The 14544-nt window shown below is 39.7% G+C and overlaps 1 protein-coding gene across 4 annotated transcripts in view; it reads right to left on the reverse strand.

Moving 5' to 3' along the window:
* The window catches only part of syt7a (synaptotagmin VIIa), a 147938-nt gene that overhangs the window by 43270 nt on the left and 90124 nt on the right, over positions 1 to 14544 (reverse strand). For 3 of the 4 annotated variants that reach the window (XM_058766604.1, XM_058766603.1, XM_058766605.1), the window contains 3 exons: positions 13167 to 13346; positions 8098 to 8469; positions 498 to 614 (listed from right to left, as the gene is read on the reverse strand). In XM_058766604.1, coding sequence (XP_058622587.1) covers positions 498 to 614; positions 8098 to 8469; positions 13167 to 13346 — 669 coding nt within the window. Of the gene's footprint in view, positions 1 to 497; positions 615 to 8097; positions 11370 to 13166; positions 13347 to 14544 lie in introns of those variants that run through there. The other variant, XM_058766602.1, reaches the window with a different exon arrangement.

Raw genomic sequence — 14544 nt, forward strand, 5'->3', positions numbered from 1 at the left:
AAATCTATTTTACCCAAAACTTGTGCACGCTTTGTATTTCCAATGTTTATTAGAGTATCACATCATTAGATTACCATTATGCTAATGTTAAACTTTACCGCAGTCAATTAAGAGTCGGTTCTCATGAGTATAGCTCTTTTGTGAGGTTCACCTGCCATGCAGAGCTGCTGCCTATGAAGTGCACTACAAATAACTCACTTATGAGGTTTGGCTGCCCATGTTGGCAGTGGATAGCATGACGGCTCACTAGTGTTTTGGAACAGAGCTTGAGAGAAACTACTGGCTCTCATTACGACTTGAAAGAGAGAGCATGCGAGAATGCAACGCACCGCTGTGTCTGTAACTGCTGCCCCTCAGCCTGTGGCAAATCCACGCTATGATGGGTATTACCCACAATGCCGTGCTCTCTGGCGGGTGCTCAACCGCTTGCAGTGGGTTGGTCAAATATATAATGCATCTCTCAACGCACACACACATGCACACACTCTGACAGATACCTCTTATCAGGGGGAGTTTCTTGACTGGGCGGTACTTCCTGTAGGTCTGGCAGATTGGCAAAGTCGTCCTGCTCGGCCAATCCGATCGCGAGAGAGAGAACCACCATTTTTCCTTCCCTTCACCAAGAAAATGACACACAAAGAGAGAGCAGTAAAGTGCAGAAAGTAAGAGTTGAGAGCGAGAGGAAACACAAGGAGAAACCGTTAGTAGGCAGCAGATATTATTAGTGTTGAGTTTGGGATATCAGCCCCGTTCCTCAGACCGCACTGCACATGTTCTGTTTTACAGCAGCTGATTTACAAATATGCACTTTTCTCATGTTAAAGCTCTCTAAAGACCCAAGGTCCTCCAGGAATGCCATGTGTGCCACCCTCAAAACTAGTTCAAATAAACACCTTGTATACAGGCCCAAATCACAGACTTCTCATTACCCAGTTGTACATATACATACATTATCTGTGTTGTTATATGAAGAAACCTTGCAGCTCGAGATGTAACGCAGCTTTTCTTAAAGGGATAGTTCACCCAAAAATAAAAATTCATCATTTACTCACCGCCAGGTTGTTTCAGGTTGGTCCCCATTGACTTCCATAGTATTTTTTTTCCCTACTATGAAGGTCAGTGGCTACCGGTAATTATTCAAAATTACATCTTTTGCGTTCAACAGAAGAAAGTCCTACAGGTTTGGAACCATATGTATAGGTAGATGCCTCATTTGACTGCTCCAAGCACGTAGACGAGTCTGCCATCAACAGTCAATTTGGCGTCATTCACCATAATAGTCAATGAATATTCGAAGATGCCACAATCCTGCACAGGATTTAAATAGTGTTTGCAGCGTGTTTCTGTATTTGGTTCACTGTCAAACTGACGAAGATGTTTTCTTAATTTGCTGGTGTTTTTTCCATTTGCACATGTTGTCTAAGTTGCAACGTGTTGAGCTCTCTTGGCCATGGTACTCAAGGGTTCGCAGACCATCGGCTGAGCAGGATTTTGGCATCTTCGAATATTCATTGATTATTATGGTATGATGACAAAATTAGCATTTTTGGGTGAACTATCCCTTTAAGGCCTGTTCACACTAAGAATGATACCTATAAGGATAAGTACAATGATAAATACTGTATAATGGCGTCTACACTAATAATGTTCAGTTTATCATAAGCATGCTGCAGTTTTGTTGTCTGTCGCTGTCAGGTGGATTTTGATTGGTTGTCAATGTATTTACCATTCATAAGCTGGAAAAAAATAATTCTGAAAGTAATTCCAATTATATCGGCCATCTGTGTTATCATCGTTATAACTGCGTTTTTTTTGTTTTGTTTTTTTTTTGTATAAAATTAGATTTATTCGTGAATATGCAGATTTCACACACGATTGTCACACTTAAGGCCAAAGTATACTTCGGTTTTTATGTGTATGCGAGGGTACACCAGAATAGTACACACGTACTGTAAGCGCTCCATTCAATTTTTGTACTTTGTACGCAGAGGTCGCACATGCGCATTGATTAGGTTTTGCACTAATCAGTTGTTCCACAAGGTGGCAGCACTGGCACGGGCCTTTGTTTCACAGTAGAAAACGGCACTAAAGAAACGGAACAAATTTTCACAAATTCACATTTTACACTGAGATGATAACCGTATCGTTTTCAAGCCACCAAAATGCCGCCGTCGTGTAAATGAATGGCCAAAATGCATAAAAAGTTACATTTTTAGTTGAAAACCGTGTCATGTAAACGCACCCGTTGATCCAATGAGACCCATTGATCTCAACAATTAAGGCCTGTTAGCACCAGGAAAGAACTATAACAGGTCTTTTTTATGCTAAAATGTGAGATTGTAAGTTGTGTTTTACGTTACAAGAGAAAGTTATTGTCAGACAAATCCAATGTTCTGCTAAAACAAGTAAAATCTTTGTCAGATGGGTTGTATTTTGTTAAACCAAGGTAAATTGGTACTGCAGTTTTGCATTTAAACAAAAACAATATTTCATGTCAGATTTGTTTGTACATTTAATGTTAGGTTGTAATTTGCTTTAAAGCACAATCATGCGTTTTGCTAATGTTTAGGTATGCAAATTCAAATCAGACAACATTTTATGTCGCGCTGTGTGTGAATAGTTCTCCAGTCATTCCTGCCGCGTTTAGAGCAGCTCTCAGTGTGAACAGGCCTGTAAACACTCAAACTCACATTCTCTGGCACACACACATTGATTTACTGTCCTCTTCACTCAACACATTGTCTGGATCTTCTCTCTGCACCGGTCTCACTCTCTCCCTATTTTACTGGTGTTTTCACCCCTCTCTCCCTCTCTTCAGCCTTAATTGAGGGCCGTTAGAGAGATCTGGACTAATTGTTTCTATTTGAGAGTGCCGTGTGTGTGTGTGAGGTGTCAGCACTGAGCTGCTGCTTTCTGGGTCACTGCTCACCCTCTATCTCCTCTTCTCTTCTCTTTCTTACATTCTTCTTTTTTCTCTCTCCTCTCTCTCCCCCTCATCCCTGAGCCTCAACCTCTCTCTAATATCCTGCTATTAAACTCCTCTTAAACAGCTTTTGAAAGCCGCCATTTGATCTTAAAGGAACAGTTCACATTCCTGGGCTTACCAACCACATTGTTACAAACCAATATTTAATATTTTTTATATTGTTTATACACACACATACAATTTAAAAGACATATATATTCAATTAACTTATTATATTATATTATATTAGAAAGAATATTCTATATTATTTTGTCTTCAATTCTAAGTTAATTAGATTTTAATAAATTTTTTTATCTTTAGCAAATGTCAAAATGAATATATAATAATATTATTATTATTATATATATATTTTTTTGTTATACTACTCTATATTATACTATTTTTCATATGATTCATATTATGTTGCTGTGATGCCTAAATTTAAAACAACAATTTTTTTTTTTTAGCATTTTATTTTTAATTAAATATTTTATTCATGAAAATATGTTCAGGCAAGATTTATATTTTTTCCATCCCCACGGTATACATTCTTCAAAATTTCCCTTTATTTTCCACAAAAAATGAACAGCATACAGGTTTGGAATGACATGAGGGTGAGTGAACAATACCAGTATTTTCATTTTCAGCTGAGCAATTCCTTTACGTCCTCGTCATGTTATTATGATCTCTTGTTCTTCACTTCCTTTCCTTCTCCTCCCATCTAAGTGGTTTTAATACTCTTCATCCCTCCCCCTCCACTTTCCCATCTTCCATTTTTCTTCTCTCTGCTGCTGTAAATCCATCCGTTCCTTCATATTCTCCTGGGCTTCCCTCCATTTTGGCACACTCTGGCTATTTTTACCTTTCAGAGTTTAATGGCTGCAAAAAATAGCTCCTGGCTGGTGTGACTACACACTCGCACACGTACGACACACACTCATGTGCACAACAGACAGGAATCATTATTGTCAAAGCAATAAAAAGAGGCACTTTTCCGGTGAGAGCCGGACGGGTGAATGTTCGGGGATGTACACAGGACTGTCGCTGACCACTGATAACACACCAACAACCCTCAATTACACCCCACATCCTCCTTCCTCTCTTTCTTTCTTCGTCTTCCCTTTCTTGTTCTGCTTTTCTCTGTCTCTATGTCAGACCCAAGGCCATGTATGTGTGTCAATGACATCCCCCCCTTTAACCAGCGGAGATGAAATATTTAGTCCTCCCAGCATAAGCGGAACAAGGATGTTTTGGAAATGGCATACTTCCATACTATTTTTGCAGTATGCATATTGTTCACAGATTGTGAATTCTCTGTATGCATGAAATTATTTACTGCTTTTGCTAAAATACACAGTATGCAAACCTCAAGGACTACTGTATTCCACAATGCATTTAACTTTATATTTTGAATCCAAAACAATATCATCGGTCCTTATTTCATCTTTCTCTAGGTCATTATTGTAGGGTTTCTGCAGGGAAAAATACTTTTTTAAGACCTTGATAAGACCAAGTAAAGAAAATATAAGGAATACATTGAAGAGAACGCAATATAGTCTCTAAATAATAAATGTCTATTATCAACTTGATCTGAAAATACAACTTCCAACATATCTCCATTACATTTTAATTCATTTGACCAAAAAAAAAAATACCGTATTGACAGATATTAGTTATTGTTTTATGCATAATCTTGCTTAATTTTGTTCAAATTATCAGAAAACCAGACTTCAAATCTTCATTTTGCTTTTTAAGTAACTGCATCTTAATTTAAGGATGTTTATATATTCTCACTGGAAAACAAAGACATAAATACTGAGGAAGATTTCATTTTTAGCAATGCATGCAACTGTTAATACTATGACTTGAATGAATTTAAGACTTTGATTTAAGACCTTTCTAAGGGCTTAATTTGTGAAAGGGTGAATTTAGACTTTAAGGGCCTGCAGTTAACACTGTTATTTGATCAAACCACCAAAATCTGGCACTAGACTGGTAAAATAGTGAAATAATCTGGCCAAATTAACCAGATGCTAAATTAAACATGCAACATAGTCATTTCATGTGATGACAGTGTACCTGTAGCGTACTACAGTTTGAAACATTTAACAACGCACATACTGCATATAGAAATGTTCCAGTTATCCATACCAGAAATGAAAAGACAAATGTTGTAGGTCATCCGACATTAAATGCATACAGAAAAAGCATACTACTGCAAACTGCAGCAATAATAATAGTAGTAAAGTAGTTTGCCTTTCTAAACCTTGTCTCAAACTCTATTTCCCCAATTTCTTTCTCTTTTCTTCCTCTGGCTTGGAGTAACAATCCATTTTGAGAGTAATGATTCGGAGGACAGAAAATCAATGCTTCAGGGTTAATGTGAATCTGTAGCGAAGACTTTAACCTCAACACCTGACTGTGTATAAACGCAATCAAACACACATACAACAAACTGTGGAAACAAATGTATATCCAAACATACACATTTAATGGAATAGTTCACCAAAAAAATATACCTTTTTAGAAAAATGTTTCCCCAATTTGTTATTATATAAATTATTGTATCTTCAAAGGCAAGCACATTTAAAATTGTCCATACAACTTGTGTGCTATATTATAAGTCTTCTGAACTTATATGAAGTAGCCTACTTTGACTTCTATTATAGTACTTTGTTAATTTTGTCCAAAGATCAGCATCAACATCATACAGGTTTGGAACAACATGACCGTGAGTAAATGATGACTGTAATTGGATTAAAACAGAAATAAAATAACATAAATATTAGATGAAAAACTTCTTGCAAATAACTGAAATAAGCTGAAGTACAAAAATTTCTAAAATAAGCTTAATAGAAATACTAAAAAAACTAAAACTTAAACAATGACAAAAGCACATAAAATTAATAAAACATAACTAAAATGAAAACTGAAAATATAAAAATAAAAGCTAATTAAAACATGAGTAAATACTATAACAACATATAAATAATACTAAAATAACACTAACTACTCCTTCAATAACTGGACGGAACTGGAAAAACGAGACGATGATAAAGAGAAGGATGAAGAATACACATCAAGCACAAGAAGTGCATCTGAAAAATGAGAGTTTAAATATCATGTGGCACAGGTTGAACTGCCATAATGGCATTTGTAGAAAATATCCAGCAGCCTTTCACTAGAAAGTCTTTTTCAAACCTGTCATAAAAAGCTGTTGACCTAGCAGCGCATGAAGACACCTAGCTATTCATCACTGAATCGCTGTGTTTAAATGTGAAAATTACAGGCCTTCTCTCGCTCCGACCCCGTTCAGGAAAGCATCTATTATAATTCAATTAAATGCGTCACAACAGAGCCAAACGTTGCATACGCACAACTGAAGCAGGCTTACAAATTCAAGCATGTTACATCACTTGAGAACCATGAAATCCATCAATCACGGCGATTTGCTGTGTGTTCACGTGTGGATAATCTTGGGAAATTAGATGATGTTCAGTCGCGTTAATTGTTTGTCATTTGAGCTGAGACCTGCCCTCCCTTCCTCCGCAGGTCATGCAGTGGCAGGCGGAAAGATTTACAGAGACGGAGTTAAACGCCGTTATATAAACCCAACCAGAGCGTCTATTGAAGACCTGTAGCCCCTGTCAAGCCGTTGTTATGTGCTGTGGTCGGTTGATAGTTTGCAGTCCTGTTTACTCAATAAGTCACGGCTATTCTAGGGCATTATGTTTTAGACTTCGAATAAACAACCCTGTTTGAAAACAAAAGACCGAACGTAAGTGCAACGAAGGGATATTAAAAGGATGGCTGACCAAAAAAATGAATATTTTGCCATTTACTCACACTCATGCCATTCCAAAACCCATATGACTTTTCTTCCATGAAAATTACACGAAATCTGAAAAAATAGCTTATGTAAAATCTGTAAAAAAATCTAATTTGCATATGTGCATTTTAAACCTTGGGATGTAATTCATGTTTTGCAACTGAAAGTGCAACAGCTTAATTTAAAAACGCAACATTTGAGAACTATCGCGTAAATTCAGTAAATATCAGTAAATTGGACTTGCATGCAAGTATAAATATGACTTCAGAAGACTTTGAATATAGTGCACAAGTTGTATGGATTACTTTTATGGTGTTTAGAAAGAAAGACAAACTGTTGTAGAATTACATGCATGATGATAAAAATAACATTTTGAATTGAACTGTCCCTTTAAACACAGAAGAAGCGCATTAAACATTCATGAACACACTCATACGCAGGCAAACGCATGCCCATACACAAACGCATGTGCTGACACACACACAAAATATTAGTCCTGGTACCATGTCCCCTGAGGTCCTAAAATGTGACATATTTAAACCAGCTGAGGCAGGCCACACACAAGGCAATATTCAGCCATATAAAACAGAATGTCTCAAAACAGCACATCAGTGCAGAGCGCTGAGGGAGGGGAGTGATATTCTGCTGCGGGGCTGAAATATAGTGTGACAGAATGAACTACTGTCTGACAGGGTCTGGAGACAGACCGATGTAGAGGAAGAGAGACCGAGGTGAGGACAAACAAGAAGAGGCACGCAGATCATTTTCAGCTGAACTCTGGGAGATTTACGCTGTTTTAATAGCTCTATTTCCGGTACTAAAGCAGGGCTAGTATTTATGAAGCATCCCAGAGAAAGGGAACTGATGTAGTCTGAGATATTTCTCAAATAATGCACAAGCTCTCATAAAAATGTGCAAAACTTGTACCTTTAAGTTCACCCAAAAGAAAGAAAGTTGTATGGGTTTGGAACAATTTGAAGATTAGTCAATGTCAGAATTTTCATTTTTGGGTGAAAATGGCCAATTATTCCTAAACCATACCCCCCACCACCACCACCAATACTGCATGTTTTCCATGTCTCTTAAATCAAACACCCGTTTCAGATCATCAGCTTATTAGTAGAGACTGGGTGTGCCAGAGTAGAGATGCAAAATGTGCAGTGTTGGGGGGCTCCAGGACAGGGTTGGGAACCACTGTCCTTAACAACTGGTAAATTACTTAGACAAGACTGATAAAGTCAGGACATGTAAATACAGGACAAAAAAGCATGCACAGGACAGACCCACACAGGAAGTGACTTACAGGAAGGATTTAACGTCCAGGCCTCGTTTCTTTATCTGACCCATCATGTGATCCACACTGCCAGGGTTCCCGCGAGAGGCCCGCCCCCCGGCACCTTCTGGCCTATAGCGTGAAGCTCCGCCCCTGGAGCTCCTTGAGTTGGCCCCGCCCCCTCCCCCAGGCCCCGCGCCTCCACCTCCGCTGCCTGGCTGGGAGTGCAGCTGACCCAGACTCTGGGAGATAGGCGGCCTGCTGGCCAAATTTGGGGCTGGAGCCTGTATCAAGGGTTGCTGGAGGCTCTGCTGACGCAGCAACGTGCGGGGCCGAGGCGTCGCCCCCATCGACGGGATGTCGTCCAAGGTCTCAACCGAGGAGAGGGCGTGGTCAGACAAACTGTGTGGGCACAGCAGAAGAGAGGGCAAGGAGCGAGAAGAAGGGCGGGAGCGACAGAGGGAGGGACGAGGAAGAAGGAGGAGAGAAGGTGGGACAAGAATAAAAGGGCGGGGACGAGGAGAAGGATCCGAGGAGGATTTGGAAGGGGTCGGAGGAGGAGTAGGGGATGCAGATGGGCACGGAGGAAGGGGAGTCGACAGGTTGAAAGGAAAGAGTTCGGAATCCAGGTGAAGGAGAGTCAGGGAGTCGGTAGAAGACAGGAGAGGCGATAACGGAGACATAGAGGAGGACGAGAGGTTCAGGGACGGATGGGGGCAGAACGGAACAGCCAGAGAGGAAAAGGACAGCGAAAAGATGGTGTCGTCAGAAGGAGAAGAGGGTAGAGGAGCAGAAGAAGGAGGAGGAGGCGGAGTGCGAGGTGTAGGTGGGGAGAGGAGGAGAAGGAGAAAAAAGGAAAGAAGCGTCAAACAGAGGCAGTAGCCACCGTAACACAGGTAGCAGAAGAGACCACAGCCACCCTGGTCTGCATGAGTCTGCAAGTGTGCGTGTGCATGTCCGTTCCCGGCCCGAGCGTGACTTCCCTGAGCCGACGGCGAGCGGTGAGCGTGCGCATGTGTCTGGGAGGCGTGTGGGGCCTGCTTGCGGCCTGCTCCCGTGCGTGTCTGAGTGGATCGCGGTGTGTGACGCGTCTGCCCTGAACGACCGTGCGCATGTGTGTGCCGCGGCGTGTGTGGCGTCAGTCGGCCGCTACCGGTTCTTCCGGGAGACTGTTTTTTGGTCTGTTGCGAGCCTCCCATCTTCACACATCCCTCTCCTCCCTTTCTTCTCTTAACTTTGCATGTCGTTTCTTGCGACACTCGTTTTAAGTAACGCCACGGCCCCCTGTGTCCCTTCAGCAGCCAACCAACTACGCTGGCTCATCCGTCATTCTTTTGTCCTCTCCGCCCCTCCCTTTGCAATTACATCCCTCTGTTTCGCTCATTAGCCCTGTTTCACTCTGATCTCAAAACTGTGTCAAATACACCTCGGAAACTTCACAATGAGTTTCACCTGAGCTGAAAACACGATTCCTGGTTATTGTATCCCATTTCAGCTTGCCCAATCTCAGCAATCCCACACTCTCAGACAAAATGTGCACAAATTGTACCTTTAGGGTACAACAGCTTGTCACTGGGGCAGTAACCTTAAAGGAGTGTCTAATGCTGCTCATGGTGGGCCAAGCTGCAATGTGCAAGTTTTTTTTTTTTTTTTTTTGCACATTTTGTTTTAACAGTGCCTGTTAGTGAACATTTTAAAGAATTCATTAAACACATTTGAGAGTGATTTAGAGCTGAATGTAATAAAAAGTTTATGGGACATAACATAAACTTGCTCCAGTGGAGGAAAACCATCCTGATATTAAACTCAGCATGAAAAGGCATTCACATCCCATTTTACTTCTGTAATGTGACATACTTTTATGTGAAACAGGATATTTAATGAGGAAATGCTGCCTTCAAATACAAGTGATTTTGGTTGCAAAAACATTCACGAATTTCTCACTTTTCACTTCACAGGAGATGTTTTTAATGGTTTTGCATAATGATAAAGAGCACATTAGGTGTGTAATTGATGCTTTTTACATGAAATGTAGTTGTCGGACGAACTGGTAGCACTTTCTTTACAGTCCTGTTCTGTGTGTAAGTACTATGTACTTATAATAGTAGTTACAATAACTGGGTAATAACTAACCTACACCCTAAACCTAACCTTTAAGGTTACCTTATATTACAGTACTTTCTTCTGTAAATGCACGTACTGTCAAAATAAAATGGCGACTGCGTTCATGTGGCCCTTCTTCTTGTAAATAAAATAATTTGGACAGGGCCTGAAGGCAGCATACTCCAATTTCCAGGTCTTTTTGACCTGAATATGCAGAGTAAAGGTCAAGTTCACTATCCAGATTCTTTTTCAAACTGATCCCAATTTGATATTATTGCTCTATCCTTGACATAAAATGACTTAACTTCTGTCAAGACTTTATAAAGGCTGTATTATGTGCAAAAGTAGCCTAAAACAATGACTAAATATCTAAATATCTATATTAGTTAATATTATCTTCTTATTCAGTGTCTTTTATTAAATGCAATACTTTGTTTTTTGTTTGTTTTTTTTACTTTCACCCTTCACAGTAGGACCAGGAACATGTATTAATAAAGTAAACGGGGACAAATTTAGTTTCATGTTGACATTAATGAGCTGGCGTAGGGCATGACTGCCACCGGCTCAACTGGTTAAGCTGGTAAAGGGCATCAGGTAGTTGCAGGACAAACACCAGGGGGCAAAACAAGCATAGTGGAGAACAAGATGTAGGCAAGAAAGAGAGACAGAGGAAGAGAGAGACCGCGAAAACGGGGTGTGAGACACAAACACAAGAGACAGACACATATAGCTGCCTTAAAATAGAATCCAATTACTGATGGAGAAAAACGGAGGGCGTGTTGAGAGAGAGAGAAGGAAAGAAGAACGAGGACCGGTGGTATGGATGGAGTGTGAGAAGAGAGATGTGAGACAAAGAGAGAATATGTGAGGTGCTGGAGGAGAGGAGGTGTTAGCAAAGGGTGTGAAGAAAACTTAAATTGAGCCCCCTGTGTGTATGTGTGCACAACACTTACTGTGTGAACGTCTACACACAAGCGGCACACGCATACAGTAGCGTTGTAGAAGCTCTGGGTTTGTTTTGGTTTGGTACCTTATTCACATCTCGTCTTGTTCATTTCCTTTCATTTGTTCATTCTCAATGTGTCTTGTGTGTCTCAATATAATCAACATGAAATCAAAACGGTCTCAACTTAGTACATCTGCCTCTAAAATGACACAAATTTTAATATTTAGTGGCTGCTTTTCGCAATCCAGTTCACAAATCCAATGATGGATAAAATAACCCATGCGGATAAATGATCAAATAAATATATTGTGAAATATGTTGTAAAGAGTGTTGCTTATAGAAATGTTTTTCAAATATTTTATATATATATATATAATTTTTTTTTTTTTTAACCATTAAAAGCCTAAATATATTACAATGTAATTAAAGGGCCAAGAAAATACATTTCGAATCATAAAATACATTTTTCATAAATGCAAAAAAATAGACAATATAAAGGTATTTAGATTACAATATACCAAAATGGCCCAAAATATGATGAAATATGCTGCAAGGCATAATTAAATGTTAGCAATATATTTTTGTATATTTTTATTCAATATTTTTTAAATATATAAACATTGATTTTTAATGAATTTATTTATTGTGGGTTTATTTTATTTTTTATTTTATTTATTTATTTATTTACAGAAATGGACCAGATTTCAGAGGTAAAATGGGTTGAAAAAGGCATTTCACTTTGACTTTAAAAGTGTAGTTTTTAGTTACACTGTAAAACGCTCTATTCATAGTTTTCCTTGTTATTTCCTTGAGTCAGTTTATGTTTATTCATGTTTTTTGGGATCTTGTTTATGTAGGCCAACGTCTCAAATGCCGACCTCAGCCTTTGCTGTCCTCACTTAAATGAGAAAATGCCCCATAAGAGACGCTCATAAAAACCCTCCTGAATCTACCTCTACAAATGGGACACGCTGCCACGGTGTGGACTTCATGGACGCATGCAAAAGTCAGCATGAAGTGCATCATTCGGGACAGGGCCACAGCTTTTGTCACATTTTGCTGAAATCAATCTGTCTGCGTTCTCTAAACCTGTTTCTCACCAATGTAATGATATTTCCTCCTCTCCCAGGATTCGCTTCACACTGCTGACAGATATAAATTTAGGATTCACTGAAATATTAAGCACATTTATAGGACGTTTAATGCATTAATATTTTGTGCTAGTCGGCGATTAAGATGGAAAATTTGTGTTTAACATCTCCAGCTATCGAAACGGCTTCTATGAAACTTTAACCATATGCTGACAGCTCTGAAAAATCTGGTGTTCAGAAACTCATCAGACAAGTTATGGAAATTTGTCATTGCAACACATCATTTTTTCCCGTCTGATTACAGTTTATTACAGCTCACTGGAATACTTGATTCTGATTAACTCTCGATTTTGGTTAAATATGACTTTCTGCAGACAAATATACTGTACTTATAATGGATGTTAGCTTCAAGTATCATAATGCACATTCTTTCTTCTCCCAAAATATAACGAAATCAAGATGGAATGCCATTTGCAACTAATTTATTATGTTGAAAACAATTGAGCAGTTTCATATTCTTGTGGAAAATATGAATATGTTGACTTAAAACTAAATAAAATCAATATTCCCTGTCCATTTGTTTGCTGTATAATACTCCAGATTGTACAGTCAGCCGGTCGTTATCACAAAATAACCCTCCTCAGGCTGATACAAAACCCTATTATCCCTCGCATATCGTATTTGCAGGCTGAATCAGGTGCATGATATCACCAGTTATGCCGCCTTTTGAGTCATTGCTGTGGCTGTTGTGTTTTATAATGGACTGAAATGAGCTATTGCCGCTTCTGAGTGTTTCCAAGTGTGTGTGAGTCAGTCGTACGGATCCTGCTATTATTAGACTGCAGGGCGGCCTGAAATCTCAGCAAAGCGCAGACCCACACAAAGGCATTTTTAACTTTCTTAAACATCTCACACACACATCACATCTCTCTTTCTTGTCCCCTGTGGGCTCGACTCACTTGCCGTTCTTGAAGTCTCCCGAATGCAGGCGGCTTTGTACCGTCTGCCACCTGCCGGCTTTAATGCCCCCCGTCATCATGTTCCTCACGCTGTCGCTGTGCGACGGCCCCCCTCCGTCCCCCAATCCACCCCCCGCGGCCCCTTTCTGGCCCCCGGGCACCATCCCACTGAGGGGGCCGCTAGAAAGAGAGCCGGGGAGATGGAAGGAATGAGAGAAAAAGGTGGAAAAAGACAAACATTGGGAGAGAAGAAACAGTTAAAGGTTTGGATAAATCACAATCATTTATCCCATGAGAGTGTTGCATGTGTGACCTCACAGCGACTAACACAAGTCACCCTGGGTAACACCAAGTGCAGCTCCTCCTCTAGGGGGCATAACAGAGCCTAGTTTTACCAGGTAGTGCGAGTGATTTTCTCTCAAGTCACTCTTAAACATAAAGCTTCTTTACTGGCCTTGATGCTTCCATGAGGAACCTTTAACAGCCATGGAACCTTTATGGTTCTTTATAGTAAAAGAAGGTCCTTTTAGATGTTTAAAATGTTCTTCACACTAAGAAAAAATGGTTCTTTTAAGAACTGTTCACTGACAGCTTCTATGGGGAACCAAAAATGGTTCTTCTGTGGAAGGGAAAAAAACAGTTTTGGGACCTTTATTTTTTAAAAGTGTAGAGCAGGGGTGTCAAACTCAGTTCCTGGGGGTCCACAGCCCTGCAGAGTTTAGTTCAACACACAAACCATGTATTTTTCAAATAAGCCTGAAGGACGTGATTAGCTGGATCAGGGTTGGAGCTAAACTCTGCAGGGCTGTGGCCCTTCAGGAATTGAGTTTGACACCCTTGGTTCCACAAAGAACCTTTTTAAAATAAACTTTTTTTCCCTTAGTGTGAAGAACATTTTAAGCATCTAAAGAACATTTTTCCACTATAAACTCCAAAAGCTGGTTTGAAGCCATAGAAGAACCATTTCTTGTTCCCCAAAGAACCTTTTATTTTCTTAGTGTGAAGAACATTTTAAACATCTAAAGAACCTTCCGCCACTATTAAGAACCTTCGTGGAATAGATGTTGAAAGTTCTTCATGGAATCATTGATGCGAATAAGAACCTTAATTTTTAAGAGCATAAATTGGTGTTTTTGGCGTACAAATGGACTTACAACAACCGTGATGCTTCAAATAACCACATTTGTACTCCCGGTGCCATGCTTCACATTAATGACACCCATAAATGTTGCAGACTGCACACAGGCACTTTGATGAGAAATTTGACGAGGGTTACTTTTGCCATCAATATTTATAATCATGGTCACCACTTTGTGGACCTGGTGAAAGTCATCATGCAGTTATTAAGAGATTTATGTAACACTGCTGCACCGCTCAA

The sequence above is a fragment of the Onychostoma macrolepis genome, chromosome 25 (genome assembly GCF_012432095.1).
Source record: "Onychostoma macrolepis isolate SWU-2019 chromosome 25, ASM1243209v1, whole genome shotgun sequence".
NCBI classification, from domain to species: Eukaryota; Metazoa; Chordata; class Actinopteri; order Cypriniformes; family Cyprinidae; genus Onychostoma; species Onychostoma macrolepis.